General features: G+C 41.6%; 1 protein-coding gene across 1 annotated transcript in view; it reads right to left on the minus strand.

The window, feature by feature from the left end:
- Nucleotides 1-20,786, minus strand: part of trps1 (trichorhinophalangeal syndrome I) — a 120,724-nt gene that overhangs the window by 34,764 nt on the left and 65,174 nt on the right. Inside the window, exon 9 of the mRNA XM_086193607.1 lies at nucleotides 18,667-19,426. Coding sequence (XP_086049733.1) covers nucleotides 18,667-19,426 — 760 coding nt within the window. The remainder of the gene's footprint in view (nucleotides 1-18,666; nucleotides 19,427-20,786) is intronic.

The raw sequence follows: 20,786 nt of genomic DNA on the forward strand, positions 1-20,786 counted from the left end.
AGGAAAGAAATGAGGAAATACTGGCAGTGGAATACAGCTACAAAGAGATAGAATGAATGGAGCGAGAGAAGATCTGATAGAAAAGTGAAGCAATATTATTGTTGCACTGATGTGAGAGAATTAGCCGATTCTGTAATCTGACTGTCTCTTTTAGCTCCCTATCACTCTCTCTCCCTCGTTCCCATAGTAATCATTCAAACCTGATTGCTCTGATCCCTCCATTCTATTTGTCATTAAATAAAAGGCACAGGCACACACACACATTACTACGCATGGCCACATATACACACCCAGAGACAGAAACAAATGCCATTTAATCAAATGCTATAAATAAATAAAAGGTTTTTATTTCCCATAAGTCCATGTGGTCGCCTGCTTCTCATCACACACACACACACACACACATAGTCTGCATCTGCTGGTCAATAACGCTCCCACTCACACTCACACACACACTCTCTGAATCAAAGGCACGGATGACCACACACATTGGCTGGAGAATCTAAATGTAGATGAGTTCAGTCTGCTAGAACGACTGGCGGCAAGAAGAAACCTTTATCAAGCCAATCTATTTGTTTTCTGTTATTGCGCTCGCTGTGGTTGACCATCCTATCAATCGCTTTAACGAAATGTTATCCACATGTGTTTCACAGCTATAATTCCACCGCTGCTCAATGCACACAGCATATATATTTACGATTTAGTGCAAATATGACTACAGTTCCCAGACAGTGTTCCAGGGGCACACGGATGTCAAACTGCAGAGAATGAAAATAGAACTCGTGCCAGGCCGTCATATTAACACAAGCCAGAAAGAATATTTCTCTCCATTCCTCTGCTGATTCTTCTGTGATGGATTATACCTTTTTAAGCAAGTAGCCATTTCTGTTTCTTTTTAAAAAGCTGTTCAGAACAGAAAAAGGAGCATTAAAATCTGACATGTAAAATAGGAAGTGAAAGTTTAAAAAAAAAAAAATCACCTGGATTTTTACGAGGGTTTTTTTTTTTTTTTTTTTTTGTCCCCTGTTAAAATGAAGCCACGCAAGGAAGCTAACTGGAAGCAGACATTGCATCTACCCGGCTGTCCTTTTCCAGATCTGTTCCACAGTTAAAATTTGGGTGACATTAATCAGCTTATAGTCGTTTTCTTGAGTGGTTAAAAAAGGAGGAAGGAACTAGGAACTCCTCTCTGAGCCTTCTTCTTTGAATTTCCGCCGCATCTGAAGAATTACTGAAAGGAAACTTGGTCTGACAACAAATTAGGATGACAACAGTCTTTGAAGAGCAGATTTCAAACGCACGGAAACAAAAGAGTTGGGTTTTTTTGTTGTTGTATTTGTCTTGAGGGACTGTGGATGTGACGAATGAAAGCAAGAGAGACAAGCAGTGTTAGAGAAGCAGACTGATGATCCCACAGTCTCCAAAGACGCCGATATGCTGAATTTTTTATCGTTATCCATTTCCGCTGTAGCTTGTGACTGTGATGGAATGATTAAATTAACTTTTGTTTCTCTTGCTCTTCTCTTCGTTATGCCTCTCCTTGCCTTTTGGTCTTTTGTTCTCTTAGTATCCGTTTCTATGTTTCTCTGTGTTTAAGAGGTCAATAAACATGAGAAAAAATGTCTACAAACTTCAGCTTCAGATTGACACTGGACTTTCAGCTGATAACTGTCATTGGATAAAATATCGAAAGCAAATATTAATCAAATCAGATCCAATCCATTACCCCAAATTTTCCATGTAAATCCTCCAGAAAATGCTACCCTGTCCTTGTGAATCCACCAGAAGCGCAGCAGCAACAGAGCAGATCGAGCCAGACAGGAAGTCCCCGCTCCAATGGCAGGTCAAATTTCAAAAATAAAACCACCACGTTCTGATCGCAAACAAAAATACAACAGCGTCGTCTATGTACACATAATAAAAACAAATAAACCAAGGAGAAACTATTCAATCTTAGCAGGTTAACAAAACTCAGTGGCAAAAATGCAACGAAACACTGCAGCGGGGAAGGAGGCTGTGCGGAGGACGGACGTAAACGGCATCGCCGGGACGTGACAGAGGCGACCCTGTGGAAAACGAGGTAAAAAGCTGACGGGCACAGACTACTCCTATGGAAGTAGAATATATAGTTTTATAAGGTTTTAGACGGCAGGTGAAGCAAAGTACAACCATACAGATGTATTGTTACTGAGTGGGTTGGACCGGTATCAGCAGATACTGAGCCAACCCCACAATCTTATAAGAACCTAATGTAGTTTCCAGCTTCTCCATTGAAAACCTGGGCTAAACGTCTGAGCCCCTCTTGAAAGGATCTTAAGTTACTGGGTAAAAATCCCATGATTATATTTTGTTTCAGGAGAGATTCAGATTGATCGTTTATTTGAAAAAAAAAAAAGATTTGTTTTTTTTTTAAATGCAGAGAATAGATTTATACTTCTGTGGAATAACTTCTGAGTGAAAATAAGAGAAGCGAATTAAAGAAATATGAGTCTATGTTCAAACAAGGAGACGTAGCTAAACATTTGGGAGCCGATGTCATTTATCATCAAAAGGAAAAAATAAAAGTATCATACTGGAAAGACACTGCAGATATTACAGATCATTTAAAGGCTGACATTCCAAAGGTTCGATGAATACTGAAGGGAGAAACACAAAATCTGTCTCTCAAAACACACACGCTCTTCCCTCTTATCCCGCCCTCTCTCTCTCTTTCTCTCTCTCTCTCTGAATGAATCGTTCCTTGTCTCTGAACTGATGGAGCGATAAAGTTGGTTTAAACAGCCGTAGACACACCGGCACACACTGCTGAGGCAGTAACATGTGTCTTACATCAGGAGCTCCCAGCCATACAAGAGCTAATGTTACCATCTGTATGCATGTGTGTGTGTGTGTGTGTGTGTGTGTGTGTGTGTGTGTGTGTTAGAGAGAGAGAGAGAACAGGAGTGCAACATGTCTTTGCAATCTCCTATCAGCTTTTAATCTCTCTCCTTAACAGAAAGAGGGAGGGAGATGAAGAAGGAGAGAGAGAGAGAGAGAGAGAGAGAGAGAGAGAGAGAGAGAGAGAGAAAGGGCACTCAGTGAGAGAAAGTGATAACCACTCAGTGAGAGGGGGGGGGGTCCTCTCCCCTTCTCTTCATCCTCCCATTATTCATTTTGTTTTGCAGGGCTCCTTAGCTATTTCCCTGCCTCAGGTGTAGAGGGAGCAAGCGAGCGGGAGACTTGTGTGTGATTTAATTTTTATTGTCTGGATACTGTGGGAGTTGACAATTTTCATTTTGGCTTCTTAGGTTACTTAGCAAGGCTGCGTGGCAGGCAGTAGTGTCAACATTCATTCCTCACTCAGCGCTCGCTCTACGGACTCAACCGATATTATTTAACTTGGAAAGCTCGACCTGTTAAGATTTGTTTAGACCAATTTGTGAATGCTGCAGCCTGTAAGATATGTTTCGTTGATAGCTTGTCTTTATGAGTTATCCTCCCAAGAACGATAGCATGTGACTAATATCAAGCAGCTGAGTGCGCCATCTGCTAATGAACACACCCATGCTAGAACTTAACGTTCATGGTGGAAAACACAGATGCAGGACTTTTTAGCCCGATCCTTGCTGCTTTCAATATTTCGAAGAAAATACACAAACACCTAAACTTCACACGCGATGAAAAGACACTTTATACGGAACTACAACGAGATGAAGAACTATCTAATGATGAATCGCCACAAGTTTCTCTCACTCTCCCTCCCTCTCTCTCGAGTGCGGTCTCTAAACTAGATCACTCGCTATTGGCCGGAGCAGAGAATGTGATTTGTAGCTGATCACACAGCAGGTGTTGGTTTCAGCTCAGGCCTAACTGGTGGAAGATGTTAGGCTTAATAATGTTAAAACAGGATGGGAGACCTGAAGGCAAGAATGCTTTGCACCTCTGTGGTTTGTGGGTTTCGAGCATAGTTTACCTGAACCGTGTCCCACCAATCCCCCCCCCCCCGCTACATGAAACAACAAGAAAGTCAAAGCTAAGCAAAGGAAACAAAGATTCCCAGTGATTAGTTATCAAAAAGATTCCAAAAATACAAATTTATCATCGGTGTGACTGAGCATTTCTGCACAACTGTCAGGTTTTGTAGCGGAGTCGAACAACGAGAAGGCAGAAGATGAAGACATTGAGACAGCTTAGACTCCGATAAAACGAGGGACGTGGGGAAGGCACAAGACTCTGACATGGACAACCTTAACACAAACTCAGCCAAGGACTACAAAAAACAGCCGGGAGAATACAAGGGCACAGAGCAAGAGCCCATTGGCTGAGAAACACTGGGAACAGAGCTGTGACCGAGCGGGAGTAACAAGCTGACAAGACACAGGTGGTCGTCGAAAAAAGGCGAGAAATCAGCCAAAGACAGTAAGTGTAAAATAGGCAGGGAAGAGCTCTCGACTGAAAGGACTATGAAACTTGAGAGAACATGGGAGTAAATCTAGACTCCAAAACTAAAAGTGCAGAACTAAAACAGCAAAATCTGCGATACACCCTCACAAATTAATTTTGGAAAGGAAAAGGGTTTTCTTGTAAAAAAAAAAAAAAAAAAGGAAGTTTGACTCTTTTAGAGATTGAATCTGCCAGTCACTGCCAAATACCGAGTCGTGTGATAGGCTGTTGTTCAACACTGACATGTTAATACCGAGTGTGTTATTTTTATTTATTTCTTTCAGAAGGGCAACTTGAAAAAGGGCTGTCAAGGCAGCTCTGACAGGAGCGATTCTGCTCGACTTGTAAATGAGACGGCTTCAAGTATCATGTCATGTAAATGTCAACACGGGGAAAACTCCTCCACGGGATCCCAACAGTGAGCATCACAACAGCTCTGGGGGCAGATGTGAGTTACAGTTGCTTACTGCAGAAACACTGAAACAACATTCTGAGCCGTGGCCAAGTCGTGTGTGTGTGTATGTATGCGTGTGTGTGCACACTTCCAGACCTTATTAGGCTCTACTTGTGGTGATGCTTAACCCCACTCAGAGTTTGGCAGCTGCTCGCGTTTCTCTCTCTTTGCCTTCATGTTGCTGGGCTTATTCCTCCCTGTCTCTCCTCTCTCTCTCTCTTTATTGTCCCTGACGCTCCCTTTTGTCTACTTCGATGCTTTCATTACCCCCCCCCCCCCCCCCCCTGATTGCTGCTCACTTTCTCGGTGGTCTTGAGGTAACGGAACACTTGTTTCCTGGTTGATCTGCAAATAAGGGGGCTTAACATAATGGTGATCTTCCACATGTGTTTGCAAGGCAGCTGTGTGCGGGTCTGTATTTGTTTCCGTGCTTCACACATATTAACGTGTGTAGCTGAGTACTGTTAATTTGAATATTGCACAACCTATAACATATTCACTCACAATGTCATATATTGGTGGATAAATTCAGTTTCTGGAGTAATAAACATTGCCAACTGTCAGTCAGTAATCAGACTTTGAAACCCCTGTCTATTTTTTGAGGATATCTCAAAAACGAATGTTTGTTTTTTAATTAAGTGCGTCTGAAAAACGTATAATATTACAAGGAAAATGTGGTTAACGTTACCAGGTGATGGGTTATGAAATTATGAAATGGTTTAAAGAAGAAGGTTTCAACTTCTGAAAATATTCTTGACATGATTTTTTTTTTTTTTTAATATCCCTCTAAAGAATTTGAGCATACTTGCATCTATTTTAATCGGAGAGATAAATTTCAAGTTCCTGGAGCTTGCATGGATCAAGTCCTTGGCTGGTCGTCTGGGAGATTCTCATCAGTTTTGGAGAAAAACAAAAAAACGATTAAGATCATATAGCTTTCTTGGTAGAGGTATGTGAGTGCATTCTAATTTTTAATACTGGAACATTATTTTGTCGTTCTTTCAGCTGGTTTAATTTGACAAGGTATGAATCTGTCAAAAAGTTAACCTGAAAGTGACTGAAATGGAAATGTTTGACTGCTGAAAGCTGAATAAATATCTGTCTGAAAACTGTGATAACCTTCAAAAAAAAATAAGGAAGTTAGAAATAAGTTTGGCTGATTTGGAGCTGTGCCAAACTAATCATATTTCTCAACCTATCACAATAATTCAGAATTTCAACAACTTGGTGTTGCCCAGACTTATAGCGTGGCTGGACAACACGACACAGGCAGATCATAGAGAAGGAAAGGTTGTTTTTTTTTTTTTTAGATAAATCAATCCTCAAACAGAGTCATTCAATAATAAAACGCATCCATTTCAAAGCTACATTTCACTTGGCCTGTTATTTATAATCAGCTGTGGTCACAAGTCTCTTTGTAGCATCACACACTGAATCTCAAGCCTCTCAGGTCTGTGGCATTGACACAGAGAGAGAGACAGAGTTGTTCTTAATCAGTGAGCTGTGTTTAACTAAAGGGATAACACGGATCTACTTTCAGAGTCTCGAAATAGGTTTATTTCCCTGGCCTGAAAACCCCACATGCAGGAAAACGTAGATTTATCAGGCTTGACTTAAATAACGAAAGAACATTGTGTTACATTTTTGGACAGGTGAATTGGAGCTCCGGCGTTTCTGAGAGAACGGGAGAGAACAGCGCTGTAATTGTGTTGACGTAGAGCAAACGGACACACGAGGACTGTTGCTATGTTTTCCTCTAATGGGGAACATAATATACACTACAGATGCCACCAGACTCAGTAAATAATGCAAGCGAAAGTGGGTTTTTTCAGCGTTTAAAGATTAAAGTACATGTCATTGTTTGATGTTAACACAGAAAAAAAAATCATGAAGATAGCTTGAAAAAATAAATGCTCAAGGCCGTGTAAGCACAGCAGGAGTTCAGAGCGACACACGCGAACACACTCACGTGGTCGCACACTCATTGTTTCATTGCACCTGGTCCATTAAAGAACAGGATAGATGGGACTGGGGGACCTGACTGTGTGTGAATGTTTGTGTCAAAGGGTGTGTGTATGTGTGTTGATTTGTGTGCAACTGTGGGACAACAGACGCCAAACATCTGCAGCAATGACGCACCGTCAAGAAAAAGCACAAGTAACACACACACACACACATACAAACATTCATACACAAAAAAGGCAGTTATTCAACTGATGTGTAAGTTTACTCTCAAGTACTCTCTCACCTTTTGTCTCTCTGAAGGACGAGTCTAAAAGCTCATATTGTACAGCCTCTGCATTTAGGCATGGATTTCCAATTTAACAAAGTACAGCATATGATTTCTTGTTCAATTTAATAGGCCTTATATTTTATTTATTTTTTTGAAAGTGATGCCAACTCTCACTGCCCCAAAGGTTCTTTCGCATGATTTTCTATTTAGTGTACATTTTATGGCCAGTTCTTTTTCTATAAATCCCAACTTCTTCATTTAAGTGTCCTCTGCAAAAGGCTGCTGTAGGTCCTGATACTTGCACGTACACCGCGTTCACAAACTAGGCCCGGCGTGTTCCAATAGCAAGGCACGAACCAAATAACCACAGCACTTTGATCCCAGCTGAGAATGCTGGTTGCCTGTCATCTCCTTCTCTTTCTCCCCTTGTTGTTGGTTTGAGCTGTCTTCAATTTTTCTTCTTAAAATTCCCCCAAAATAGAAACGAGGGCAGAATTTTTGTTCACTGTGCTTACAAAGTCTCATCTGTGTCATGTGTGAGAAAAACATTATTAAAAAAAAAAGTCTTATGTGGGACAAATACATTGGTTGTAAAATTGATGTTGCTGCAGTCAAGGGGCGGCTCTCATCCGCTGAGGCAGATCAAGCAGCGTTTGATGAAAAATTCACTAAATGACATGGATTCAAACTGCAGTTGCTGTATACTAAACCAAATGTACAAACATTGCCCCCACTGGTCAGATTTAGAATGACATGAACTACGACCTCACAGCTTGACAAATTATGTCTGTTATTGGACAACTGACCTTTGACCCAGACTTCGAAGCGCTATTTTGCAGTTTTTAGTGTGTGGTTCCTCGGGTTGATCGAGGACCTCATCATGATGTTATACGCATCACAATACGTGGGTCAGGACACCATTTCAACACAATGTATAGCGATTCCCTACATAATTTGATGAAATTTTCAAAATAGAGCTGAAAATACAACTTGCTGTGTCCCACCTGGGTAATCTAATAATATTTAAATCCCATGGTGATGGGCTGCAATCACATCATATGGAAAATCAAAGCCACGCTATTGTGTTATCACAACACATGACATTACAATATTAATAGAAGGGGCTGGAATATCGACGCAGTCCTTGAAAAAAAAATGTCCCGCTTGATTTTATTGCACAGCGTAAACGGGTGTTCATCTTGATGACTGAGGTCACCCACTCATAGAGGAGCGAGACAAGTTTTTGTTCTCAATTCATCGCTGTTCCCACAATTCACCAGAAATCACCATTTATGGCTCATTTTCTTCTTATTCCATCTGCAATCTCCTGCTTCATACGAAATCCAACCACCGTTACTGCAGAAGCAACAGCACCGAGCTTAAAATGCAACTTTAGCAAACTCAATATTCAAAACATCTTAGCTGTTAAGGTAGCAACTCAATCTTGCCTTAGCGCCTTAATCTTTGCCTGCTCTGAGCTACATTAGACCACGAGAATGTGGATATACTCTGGGAGGGCAAGTGACTCCTGCAGAGTTGAAGCTGTGCTGAGTTATGTCTGGTCCTGTTGTGTTTTACAGGGAGCTAGAAGGAGAGAAAGAGAATAAAACAGAAATGGTCTTAAGGGAAATTGAGTATACAAGATGCATCATGCCAGTGGAGAGGAATTCATAAACACACTCACAGAGAGACACACACTCGTGGAGAATTCCTAATGAGTGAAGACCTCACAGGGGACACGGAGAGGGGAGACAAATATCGGAAAAGGGAGGAGTTCAGGGAAATATAGAGGGAAAACTCATGTATCCTTCTTTAGCTTTCATGTTGGATCGAGCATGCGAGGCACAGAGAGCGTACCACTATTAAAACTTTTGGGTGTTGATGCAGATTTCTACTCTGTTATAAATGAAAATCCCCACTCGACTTTCAAGTCAGCCATGCATCCATGCATGCATGCACCCACACACATAATGTGAAGGCCCAGTGTGCAGTACGTGCACGTGCCCTGGGTGATCTTGCTACCTTGCCAAGAGGGCCTTGGACCGCCAAGGTTGCCATGGTATTGCTCGCTGACAAACACACACACAGACTTTCTCTCTCTCTTTCTCTGTGTCTCTCTAAAACACACCAAAGCAGGGTGTGACTGGATGTCCTGAAGTGAGGTGGGATTAACGTGTCAGAATGACTGGTGAATGTAATGTATGTTTGAGTGTGTGAGCGCATCTGATGCATATCTGAATACAGACGGTGCACCTTTAGATTCCGTACTTGTTTCAGTTGTGATGATTTTTTTTTCTTTCAGATTTCTATGCTCAAAGCTCCCTGTAAGAAATCGTTCATGCATATGAGAAGCAAATAACTAACAAATGGCTGCGACCAAAACGTGCAGATTGGATTAACTAGACCTCTCATCAGCGGCTGTTTTGCTGACACAGTTCTGCAGGTGGTCTGCACTGTGGCACCTTAACAGCTAAACAATTTTCAGCCTTGATTTCGCCGTGCCTGCTGTGAAATCCACTGCTGTCATGAGGGATCCACTCCCCCTGCCTAGCAAATACATCGTTCCACTGAAAAGAAAAGCAAAGAAAACAAGAGAAAAGAAACATGGGGTTTTAAAGCATTAAAGCTATTCTCGCTAAGCAGGAGTATTTTACATCATGTGGCCTGGATCCACTTTATCAATATTTTTTTAGCCATTTACTGATACCACATTTATATAAACTATTCATTTTCTCTCTTATGTCAAATCATATCATAGAAAGTTCCGGTTAAAAGTGGAGATGAAGAGGAGAGAGGAAGGCAGGCAGGGTTTTCCAATTAGATATTGGTCAGGGGTCAGATGGACATTTAATCTAACCAATCAGCTTCCTAATTACACAAGTGCTGCCAGGATGGTGTACCCTATGCACTTCTGTGTGTGTGTGTGTGTGTGTGTGTGTGTGTGTGTGTGTGTGTGTGTGTGTGTGTGTGTGTGTGTGTGTAGCTGGCTAGCGTTGCGTGTAGAGGTCTTGTTGTAGCAAAATGAACATCTGGCCTCAATATTGGTTCCATGTGTGAACATGCGCATATACCCGTCTCTGTGCACAAACACACATGAACATGTGCACAGAGACACAAACACACACACTCTCTCTCTCAGAGCCTGTGGTGAGCTGCTCCCGCCTTACACACAAAGGAACAGAGAGAGGGAGGGAGAGAGAGGGAGAGAGAGAGAGACAGAGAAAAATGTGAAGAAACACAGAAGGACCGAGAAACTGAATGTGCAAATCATGGCAGAGAAACACTTTAATATAAAAAGTGCACACACACACACACACACACACACACACACACACACACACACACACACACACACACACACACAACTTCCAGTAGTGTGTGCTTAAGTTGATTGTAACAGTAATTGATGTAAACGTCTAAATTACAGCTAGGAGCTAAAATAACCACTGTGTTTTACCGTTGCTATGTCAACATGATGAAAAACACCTGGTTGGTTCGCTGGCGGGAAGGGTGGAACATCTGTGTCACAGGCGCTCAGCTGAACCAATGACCAGCCTGTGTGTGTATAAGCGACATGTGTCTTAACCAATCAAACACTCACTAGGAAGAAAAGATATCTAACCAGACTCCCAAGTCAAACTCATTATATCAAGTTATATGATATTACGAGCTATAAACTACTGCAATGCAAGAGACAATCATCTACACTTTGAGTTCGGTGGATGAATTATAAAATCAAGATTCTTGTGTAATCATACACCCTCAAAAGGCTGGTGCAAAAAAGTATTTTAATAGTTCTAATGGTTTTTCCTACTTTGGTGCCAGAATGTCGTGGTTTCTCATAAATAGGACAATTCAGAGAGTGCCAGCTAAGTTTGGACAATCACAGGAAAGTCTGTGCTGATCCCAGGAGAATCCTTTCCTCTTCTTGCTGCCTCCTCTCAAAAGAAAGGTGAAATTCAAGGGTCAGAAACCCCAGAATGATCAGGGTCTCAAGGTCTTGCTCAAAGACACTTCATCGGGGCGGATTAAAGCTGAACTTTCTAGCTAAGGGGACATCTGACAAATCACTACGACAAGTTACTGCCAAAAGTAAACCACATTGCCAAATCCTGGGATTTTAAACTCAATTTAGTGTACTTTTCTATGACTGATGACTGACTTTACACTTTTGGAAGTTGTGTGAGCCGGTATGAAAAAAAAAAAAATTCTCAAGCATGTAGAGTTTTATTCTAACTCTTGTCGGAGTCAGTCAAAGCAGCCATGAAAAGAGGATTAGCATCCAAACACGAGTGAAGACTGAGTCGAGCAAATAAGCTATTTCTTGATTTGAGTGAGCCTAAAATGCCAAACTGTCACCTTCCAACTGCACATGTTGTCAAGTGTAATATGTGTGTGAGCGTGGCATGTGTGGAGCTGCCAGAGTGGCTCGAAATGTGGTTAAAATGGTGTAATTTGTTTTTCAAGCCAAATGTAATATTCCTAGCAGACAATGTGGCTGCTGTGGACTGTCACACAGCATAAAGCCACACACCGGTCATAACAGTGAGGCACACACACACACACACACACACACACACACACACACACACACACACACCCATCAAGCAACTGTGCAGACACACATACACACGCTTTCTGTCTCTTTCACTCTCTCTTACTCAAACACACACACACACACACACACACACACAAGCTTATCCACCAGTATTTTCACAGGCACGCACACAGGTCAAAATTACAGCAAACAGGTCGTCTGATTATGTTTCTGTTACACTAAACACAGCCTGGGTTTTATACACTAGAAATATTACACACACTCACACACACACAAACACACACACACACTACCACACACACACAGACATTCGCTTTTCTTTTTCTTTCTAGCATAGCTGTGTTTATTTGAGTGTGTGTCCTGGGAAATGTGACGGCTACACAAACAAACTTAACAGCTCCAGAACAGACAGCTCTGTCTGAGGGAGGGTGTGTGTGTGTGTGTGTGTGTGTGCGTGTGTGTGAGTAAGAGAGAGAGAGAGAGAGTGAGAGAGAAAGAAGAGTTTGATGAATGTCTGTGGGTCTTCCCTTTTCCAACACACCACACACACACACACACACACACACACACAGGCAAAAGGTAGCTTTTGGACTTGAAAAGAAGCCAGAGTTTTTCATCTTTTCCATAAGGTGTGTACATAAGATACACAGAGGTTTTTTTTTTAAGCAGAACATCTCCATCTATGAGCTCCATTGATGAGGATTTCTCTTGAATTCACCTTTTAGCTGGGAACTACACTGTTGGCCATTGATGGCTACAGGCTGATGGAGCAGCCAAATACCTCCAGCTGGTTTGAATCTCTCTGGGATACGTGTAGCATCCCTGTAGGTCAATCAAGTCACCATACACCACACACATTCTCCTGATCAGTAGTTTTTATTTACATCAAGGGTCAAAAGGACTACCAGGGACGATGATGTTGCATCTCATTATGTACTGTCACCACACGCTATTGATATATCCGTCCATCCAACCATCCAACCATCCATCCATCCATTTTCTTCCGCTTATTCTGTTGAGGGTTGCTGGGGGGCTGAAGCCAATATATCTATCTATATCTATCTATATATCTATCTATCTATATCTATAGATATAGACAGATAGATAGATATCTTGATATATATATATATATATATATATATATATATATATATATATCTTGATATATATATATATATATATATATGTACATATATATATATATGTTTTGAAAGCTACTTCAAATGTACTTGTACTTTTTGTACTACATTGGGTGGCAAGTAGTGCAACTGCAACATGTAATAATTGAAATTGGAAAAAATTAAAATTTAAAAGTTGCTGCATGTAAAGCATGCAAGCAACAAAAATTTGCATTGCGTTAAAAAAAAAAATCAGCGCGGACGGAAGCGGCTGTTTCTCTAGATGACGAACAACAAACAAGGAATAAATCTAAGAACACGGGGCAGCTAGTTCGTGATACAGATTGGAGAGAACATCTAATCGACCAAGAGCAGTGTGGGGCCAAGTAAAGCAGGGGCACTTGATGGGGACGCGGGCAAAATAATCACACAGTTGTAATCACATGAATGTATGAGTACAGGATTTGTGTGTATCAAGAGTTCAGAATCAGAATCAGAATAAGCTTTATTGCCAAGTATGATTTTACACATACGAAGAATTTCTTGTGGCGCTGTTGGTGCATGCAATCCAAATCCGATAACAACATACAAAATAAAGATATGTTATATGTATGTCTCTTCTTTCTTCCACGCAATCGCACACTGACTCCTCCGTGCAACAATGACAACAAATAAAGACGTGTGTGTGTGTAATACTGCCAGTCTTGGCAGCAAATTGCCCTCCGCTACCTTGTTGTACCGTCTCCATGCGTCACCAGTGCTAATTTGTCTCATTAATTTATCTGATTACACCCTTTTAGTAAATCCTGACAGTAGGCTTTTTTTTTCCCCTCATCAAAATGTGGGTTTGTGCTCATGTAAACCATTAGTAAATGTGTGTTTTTTTTTTTAAGACCACTTGACAGGACTTTCACAGGGACGTTGCATCAACAGAACTAACGAAGCCTTATGCAGAAACTGTCCAATCACAAAGGGAACTTGAAATTTGACAGCTAAACGTTGAACGACGACAAAGCCTAGAAAACAGAAGCATGAGACAGCACAGAGTATCAGTTCACGAAAACAATTTCTGAGCTAAATCACTTAAGTTTTGTTCCCTTAACGCACATACACACACACAGACAAACACACACACACACACACAGACTGACTGACTGACTGGAGAATAAGCTCTATAATTTCCTGTAGCGGATATAAAGGGATGTTAAATTATCAGTACGGAAAACAAGTTCAATTCATGCTTTAATTTCCTTACAAAGCACACACACGCGCGCACACACACACACACACACACACACACACACACACACAGAAACACACACACACACACACACACACACATATTGATACAAACACTCAGAATGCAAATGTGGACTACACAAGCAGTGGGCAACACACACAGTGGCCTGTGCGTACTAACGACACATGAATTTGCGCAAGAAAAGAGAGGGGATATAGAACACAACATAATGAGAACTTTATGGAAATAAAGCTGTTTGTGTGTGTTTGTGTGTGTATGTGTGAGTGGGCGCGTGTGTGTGGGTGGGTGTGGGTCTGTGAAATGTAATTAGCTCTGTCGGGCAGAAATGTAAACAAGAGAAACTTTAATGAAACTCCTCACTGATCTGCTGAAAGCACACACTCCCGTTTATCTCTCTCAGTTCATTTCTCGCTTTTCTGTTTGACTCAGACAGAATTGAGTGACACGCTCGGGACATCTGAGGGTTCAGAGTCCAGTTTTCTGTTTTGACCACAAGAAGTGAACACAATCATTTTGCGTTTGTATTTCTGCTTACTTTCCTCTACTTAACTACACTTCTCAGATGTCCTGAAGGTAGAATTCCCTTTGAAAGCACTCTGGAATTTATTACACTTTCTAGATTTTGGGTTAAATCAAATGTTTGGCACAGATACGGCCCCTTTTCAGTCTGACTTTACTCTAAAAAAAAAAAAAAAAATCCATTATTACTCAGTTTGTCTCATTCAATTTATAAACTTAAAACATCAGACGAGCTTTTATTTTAATTTCATCTCTAAACCTCATATGGTTTCAATCCTTGTCTTGTCCAGTCCGTCAAAGAAAATACAATTTAAGAATGAGGAAACGTCTTCGATGTAATAAATCATGACGAAAACAAAGCCAATAGCGGAGCAATGTCTCAACAAGGCAACACTGAGTAGCACTCACAGGCTTTTGAGGAAATATACTCTCCTTTTTAGTAGCAAAAAAAAAAAAAAAAAATCCCTCCCTGAGCAGAAGAGTCTCAGTTTGTGTGTGTGTGTGTGTGTGTGTGTGGGTGTGTGTGTGTGTGTCTGTGTGTGCATGTGCGTCTATGTCGAGCCTCACATTCCAGGATCGTTGTCCTTTCAGGAAGAGATGGGAAATGAAAGGGAAGAAAACTATGAAAAGAAAAGGGTCAGACGGATCGATGCAGGGGAGAGGAGAAAGAGAAGGAGCAAGAGAAGATGAACGGAAAAAAACACCCCGCACACACACACACACACACACACACACACACACACACACACACACACACATCAGCACAAACAGGAAAGAAGATGTTTCAATGAAATATCTCTGACTGTTTCAAATTCTGTCTCTTTAATACCACACTTGCTTCCTTCATCCGTTCTACCTTCTGTCTTTGGCTGCTTTTTTCACAGATGCCAATATTAGGATAGAAAGACTGAGGCGGCTGAGTAAAACACTGCCACGTAAACAATGGCCTTAACCCCAATAAGCTCACAGGCAGAACAAGCAGTCGCACGCTGAAGTCCGAACAGAATTTTTGCAGCATTTTTGCAACACGTGTGTCAAAGCGCTTTATGATCCGGCATGGCGAGCGCTACCCACTTGGACCTTAGACCTGCATTCTTCGCGAAGGAACACTTACGAAAGACAGGGTTCAGGCCAAATTCCACAAGTAAGCTGATGTAGAACATAGGGTCCCAATGTGGGCAGGTGTCTTCAGTCAGTGGATTTGCCCTTTAAGGCTTATTATGAATTCCATGTGTCTTATTTAGTTTTATTGGCTATTTTAGTGTCTTAGATAGCCAATTAAGTGTCAAGTTCATTCATCAAAACTAATTTACAAGCAAGCTTTTTTTTCACAGCAGAAACAAAACTTAAACCAAATAAACAACAGGAAAATTTAAAAATGTAAATCGGAGATGAATGGATTTTCTCTTTCTTCTCAAGAAATAAAAAGCGGGTTACGAGAGGATGGAAGGAATGCAGAGACAAAATGAACTAGTATTTTAATTTGAAGTCGAAACACACATCTGTGGCGATCAAAAGTTTTTTTTTTCTACCACCTGAATACATCTCATTTCAAATGCGAATTTCCATGACGCAGAAGCAGCGTTTTGGCATCTTGCTTTCAGTGGTATCATAACTGCCAGCGATGCTTTCAGAAGATAACAATTCAACTCGTCATGACCTGCGTGACAGGAAATGGCAACAAGACAATTAGGGGAAACCACTAAACCATGGAGGTTCCTGACCTTTATAACGAAAGTAATCTGATGTAACGTAATCAAAATGCTGTAGGTGTAACCTTCAGAGAAATTTCAGTCGGCCATATTTCGTCTTGCCATCAGATAGAGTTACATTCAATTGCTGGATTAATGTCAAACCACTAAATCTTCCTCGATGTTGCTATATTACCCAACAATTTAACTTCTCGTCTGGACTGCAGGCAGGCAGTAGGCAGTATTTATTGAATCATCTTCCGAGTGAGCAGCTGCTGCACACAGGTAGCTGTGGTGAGCTGGGGGGGAAGATGGAGACTGAGGGCTTTTGTTCAAACAGTTTATTGAGGAGTCAGTCAGAGCGCAGCAGCGTGACATGGACACCGTGTGTGTTAAAAAACAGTGCAATAGACAAGAAAGACACGTTACTATGGAAACTGTACACACAAAGAGGGCTATGTTTTGAAACGCTGTGAGGACATAACCAAAAAAAAAAAAAAAAAAAGGATTCAGGGCTTAAAAGGTGAATTTTGTGTGTCATCTGGACAAGCTAGGGCTTCACATTTCACTCTCCGCAGATTAAAACTCAAAATTGTGTGTGTGATGTGTGTGCACACTGAACTATTTCAGATTTTTTGATGTTCCTTTGCATTTGTCCCTCCTTCTTCCCCTGCCCAGAGATGAGTCAACCATCATGTGTGTGTGTGTGTGTGTGTGTGTGTGTGTGTGTGTGTGTGTACGACTGTGTGTGTGCAGAACAGTATATTTGTGTGTGTATGAGCCGTACATGCCATGGAAACTGAAAATAAATATTGGGCTGTGAGGAGAAAAAGAGCGATAGCAGCAAAGGGCCATCTATTATGACACTGTTAAAGTAATACGTCATGTTGGGTTTCCTCCCTTTAATAAATTCTTAAATACTTCCTTTGCGGTCTCTCTCTCTTTTTCTCTCTCTCTCTCTCTGTCTCACTTCACACCTTCACGTACACTAGTGGGCCATCCCTTATAACTTCTCGATGTGCTGGAAAGTGTTAAAGTTAAGTCTCAGGGGGGAAATTATGTTAAAAAAAAATGATACAAGAAGATTCCCAGCGGTGCGTCAGTATCCTGGGTTTTAATATCTTACTGTTGAAACAAAATACATATTACTTCAATGAAGGCTGATGTACACAAAAAAAGAATGTTCAACATTTTGGGAATACACTTGGGGTGAAGACGTAAATTTAGTCTAGCATTAAGACAGGAACATCTGACAGTCACTTTTCCCAAAGAGAGAAAAAAAAAAAAAAAACCAGCTAATTTGTGTACCCAAAAGAGATGTGACATCAATTTTGGATTTTATGCTCAACTATTTTGGTACAATTCCTCCCTTTTGAGTGAGAGGGGAAAAAAAGGAAACTGTATGTTCTTTGACTCTCCCCATCTTTTCTTCATCTAAATTTTCCTCCCTTTCTCTCTCACGCATGGCGTCTCTCGTTCCGTCTCTGTCTCACTCTCTCACACGCTGCCCCACCCACGATAATGAGTAAACCTCTTACTGACACACCCTGCCCTGTCTGCCAAGTTACTGCCAACACCTCACACACACACACACATACATACACACTTTACATGCAAAAAAAGTTAGCCAACAGCATGTACAGCTATGCCATACACTCAACTCACACACACACACACTTCTCTCACATTCTCAATATCACTTATATAGATCCATGTCAGTGCCTCGACACTATAAGCAACACATACACACACACACACTCACACACACACACGCATGCGTCAGTCTATTCTGATATAATGTAATCATAGCCAATGAGCTCTGCGGTGATGGCAAACCACAGTCCGTCCCTGCCAGTCCATGACATCATAAAGTGAAAAGCATTGTGGGCCACAGAAAAGGGTGAGGGAACTGACTGACAGGTGGTTACCGTGGGAACTGTCAAGTTTGCTTCGCCATTGCCATGACGACAGGCAAATTTCTTCGTGTTGTCAGTACAGACTTTTTATTTCTTTTAAAAAAGCTTGAAACTTATTGCGCAGGAAGGAACTGATGTCATGGAGTCATACGTAGTCTCTCTCACACACACACACACACACACACATACACACACAAGCTCTGAAAGATATAAATACACACAAGACCCAGCGGGGACAGTCATACACACACTGTTAGCCAACGTGAAGCTACTTAGACTCGAGGGTTATCACTGTGGCTGCTCACTGCTTGAAATCAGATGCGGGTGTAGCAGCGCTCTGTCTCAGCAGGTAGGATGGGGCTCTTTTCAGTGGAGCTACAACATCCTAAACAGAAGCTAAACACAACAAGCTAAATGAGCTAAAGACAGAGGAGGCGTGAGAAGATGAGGAGAAAGTGAAAGAGAGGAGTAAATGTTGGAGGGTTCAGACTTACCCGTAGCAGGGATTGGGACTCCTCTTTAGCAGCTCCGCCTTTCCCCTCCTGTACCACTCCACCTGCACTCCCTCCTCCACCTCCTCCTGTGTAATGCTGAGGGGCCATCTGGCTCTGTTTCTCCCCTCCTCCACTTGCACTGGCTCCTCCTGGCCTCCCTCCTCCATACAGTTTGGCATCTCCCAAAAACGACTTGGTGTCTCCCAGGTAAACCATGCTAGGTGAAGCCACGCCTCTTTTCTGCTGTGAAGCCTCATGATTGGCTGAAACGAAAGGCATTGCAAGGGGGGAGGGGAAAACAGAGGGACTCCCACCTCCTCCTCTTTCAGGTCCCATTCGCTCCTTTGGCACCCACAGTAGACCATGGGCCTGCTCGCCTCCTCTTTCTCCTACTCCTCTCGTCTCTCCAAGAATCCAACCCTTCTCCCGCTCCTTTTCCTCACCTCCCTCACTTTTGACCACCCCTCCCGCCTCGTCTCTGCCCCCTTCCGCCAACCGGCCTTCAGGAGGAGCGAGGGAGTACAGGAGGCGAAGATCTCCTTTGCTCTCTTCTTTAATGGCTAAGGTGGACGGAGCTGAGCAGCCGTTAGCTGAGAGTGTTAACGAAGGTGTCAGTGAAGTGGGCAAAGAGGTTGTTGTCAATGAGCTTAATGAGGGGGAGGATTCATGACAGTGGGCCGAGTTGAAATGGTCCAGGAGGGCTGACGAATCAGGAGCCGTGAAGTCACAGCGTCGACAGCGACAACACGCGTGGACGCGCCTGCACAGAGAGAAAAAAAATAATAATCGATGAGGAAATACCTGTAAATAAATCAAATGAATGCATCGGAACGGTGGTAGAAATCATCCTCATAGTAGACATGACATCTACAGGAGAAAATCTGCTCTAAATTTGAAGTGCAACCTAATTGGCTGCAGCCAGTCAGGTAGAGTTTCAAGAGGTGACTCAGAGTTCCAGTTAATCTCAAAGAATTAGGACAAAACTTTGAAGAATGTAAACGAATATGAATGATGAGAAATTAATCACCCATCAGCAGACCACATTCATTTCCTTTCGGCGAGTCTCAGTGTAACCAACAGTATACGGTGTACACAACATCAGGGGTTTTTCCTGGCCCACAAACATTTGGGTGCTTCTTGTGTGGCCCAAAGAGCAAAATCAATTGAGCATTTATACCAACAGCTTGGACTCGTGGTGGGTCTAATTTAGACTAAATCTATACACTTGATAGATAAACCGCTTCTCAGCACTTTGGTCTGTGCCGATGGATAAATGGTTTCCTTGATTTGTTTACGCATAGAAGTAGATTTTACAACTCTTTCATAACCTCCGATGCAAAAAAATGCTTTTAAATTATGTTGCTTACCTTTATTTGACAATTTCTAGCATAAAAATCAGAGAATTCTTTTTTTTCCCCCCCTTTTGCTCACTTTGATCTCATTCTATCGTGTAGAAACAATACGAACAGGAACATGTTTATTATTTGCTGCCTGACATGTTTTATGCAAGAGTGTCAGAATCCTAAATGGTCAAAAAATTAATTGTAGCACATTAATATTCAAGATGTTACATATATATGTATTTGAGCCTACATATTGTCTGTGTCTGAGACTTTGTCTGCTTTTTCTGTGACACACTGAAAATAAAACGTAATTACTGACGGTACATTAAATTTGCAGCCTTGAACATCATCTCTAAAAGAAAAGTGTGTTTGCAGAAATGTGTGAACTAAGCGTGTGGAAAAGAACATGTTGTACCTAGTGGATGTAAATGTCTCCAGATGCTGCACAAAGACACAGTGGCCTCTCTGTTTGTCATCACACGCCACACATTCATTCATTCATTCCAGGGCTGATTCCCTCTTTCTACCTATCGCACACACACAAACATGATATATGACGGTTATATCTTTCATTCTACACATGTACTGATCCAATCCACTTTCACTCTGGAGGCTGTCAGCAGCTACATCTGTCTCACATACATTCAATCAAACCCGCGTCTCATAAATACGAAGAAGAAAAAAAGACATACCGTCAAAGTATCAACCCATAAAAAATATTTTTTAAGAAGGACTGCATGATGACTTTAAAAGATTGTTTTCATTTAGTTAAGTACG

This window comes from Aulostomus chinensis, chromosome 22, assembly GCF_037954235.1.
Source record: "Aulostomus chinensis isolate RoL2024-O1b breed Wild chromosome 22, RoL_Achi_v1.0, whole genome shotgun sequence".
NCBI classification, from domain to species: Eukaryota; Metazoa; Chordata; class Actinopteri; order Syngnathiformes; family Aulostomidae; genus Aulostomus; species Aulostomus chinensis.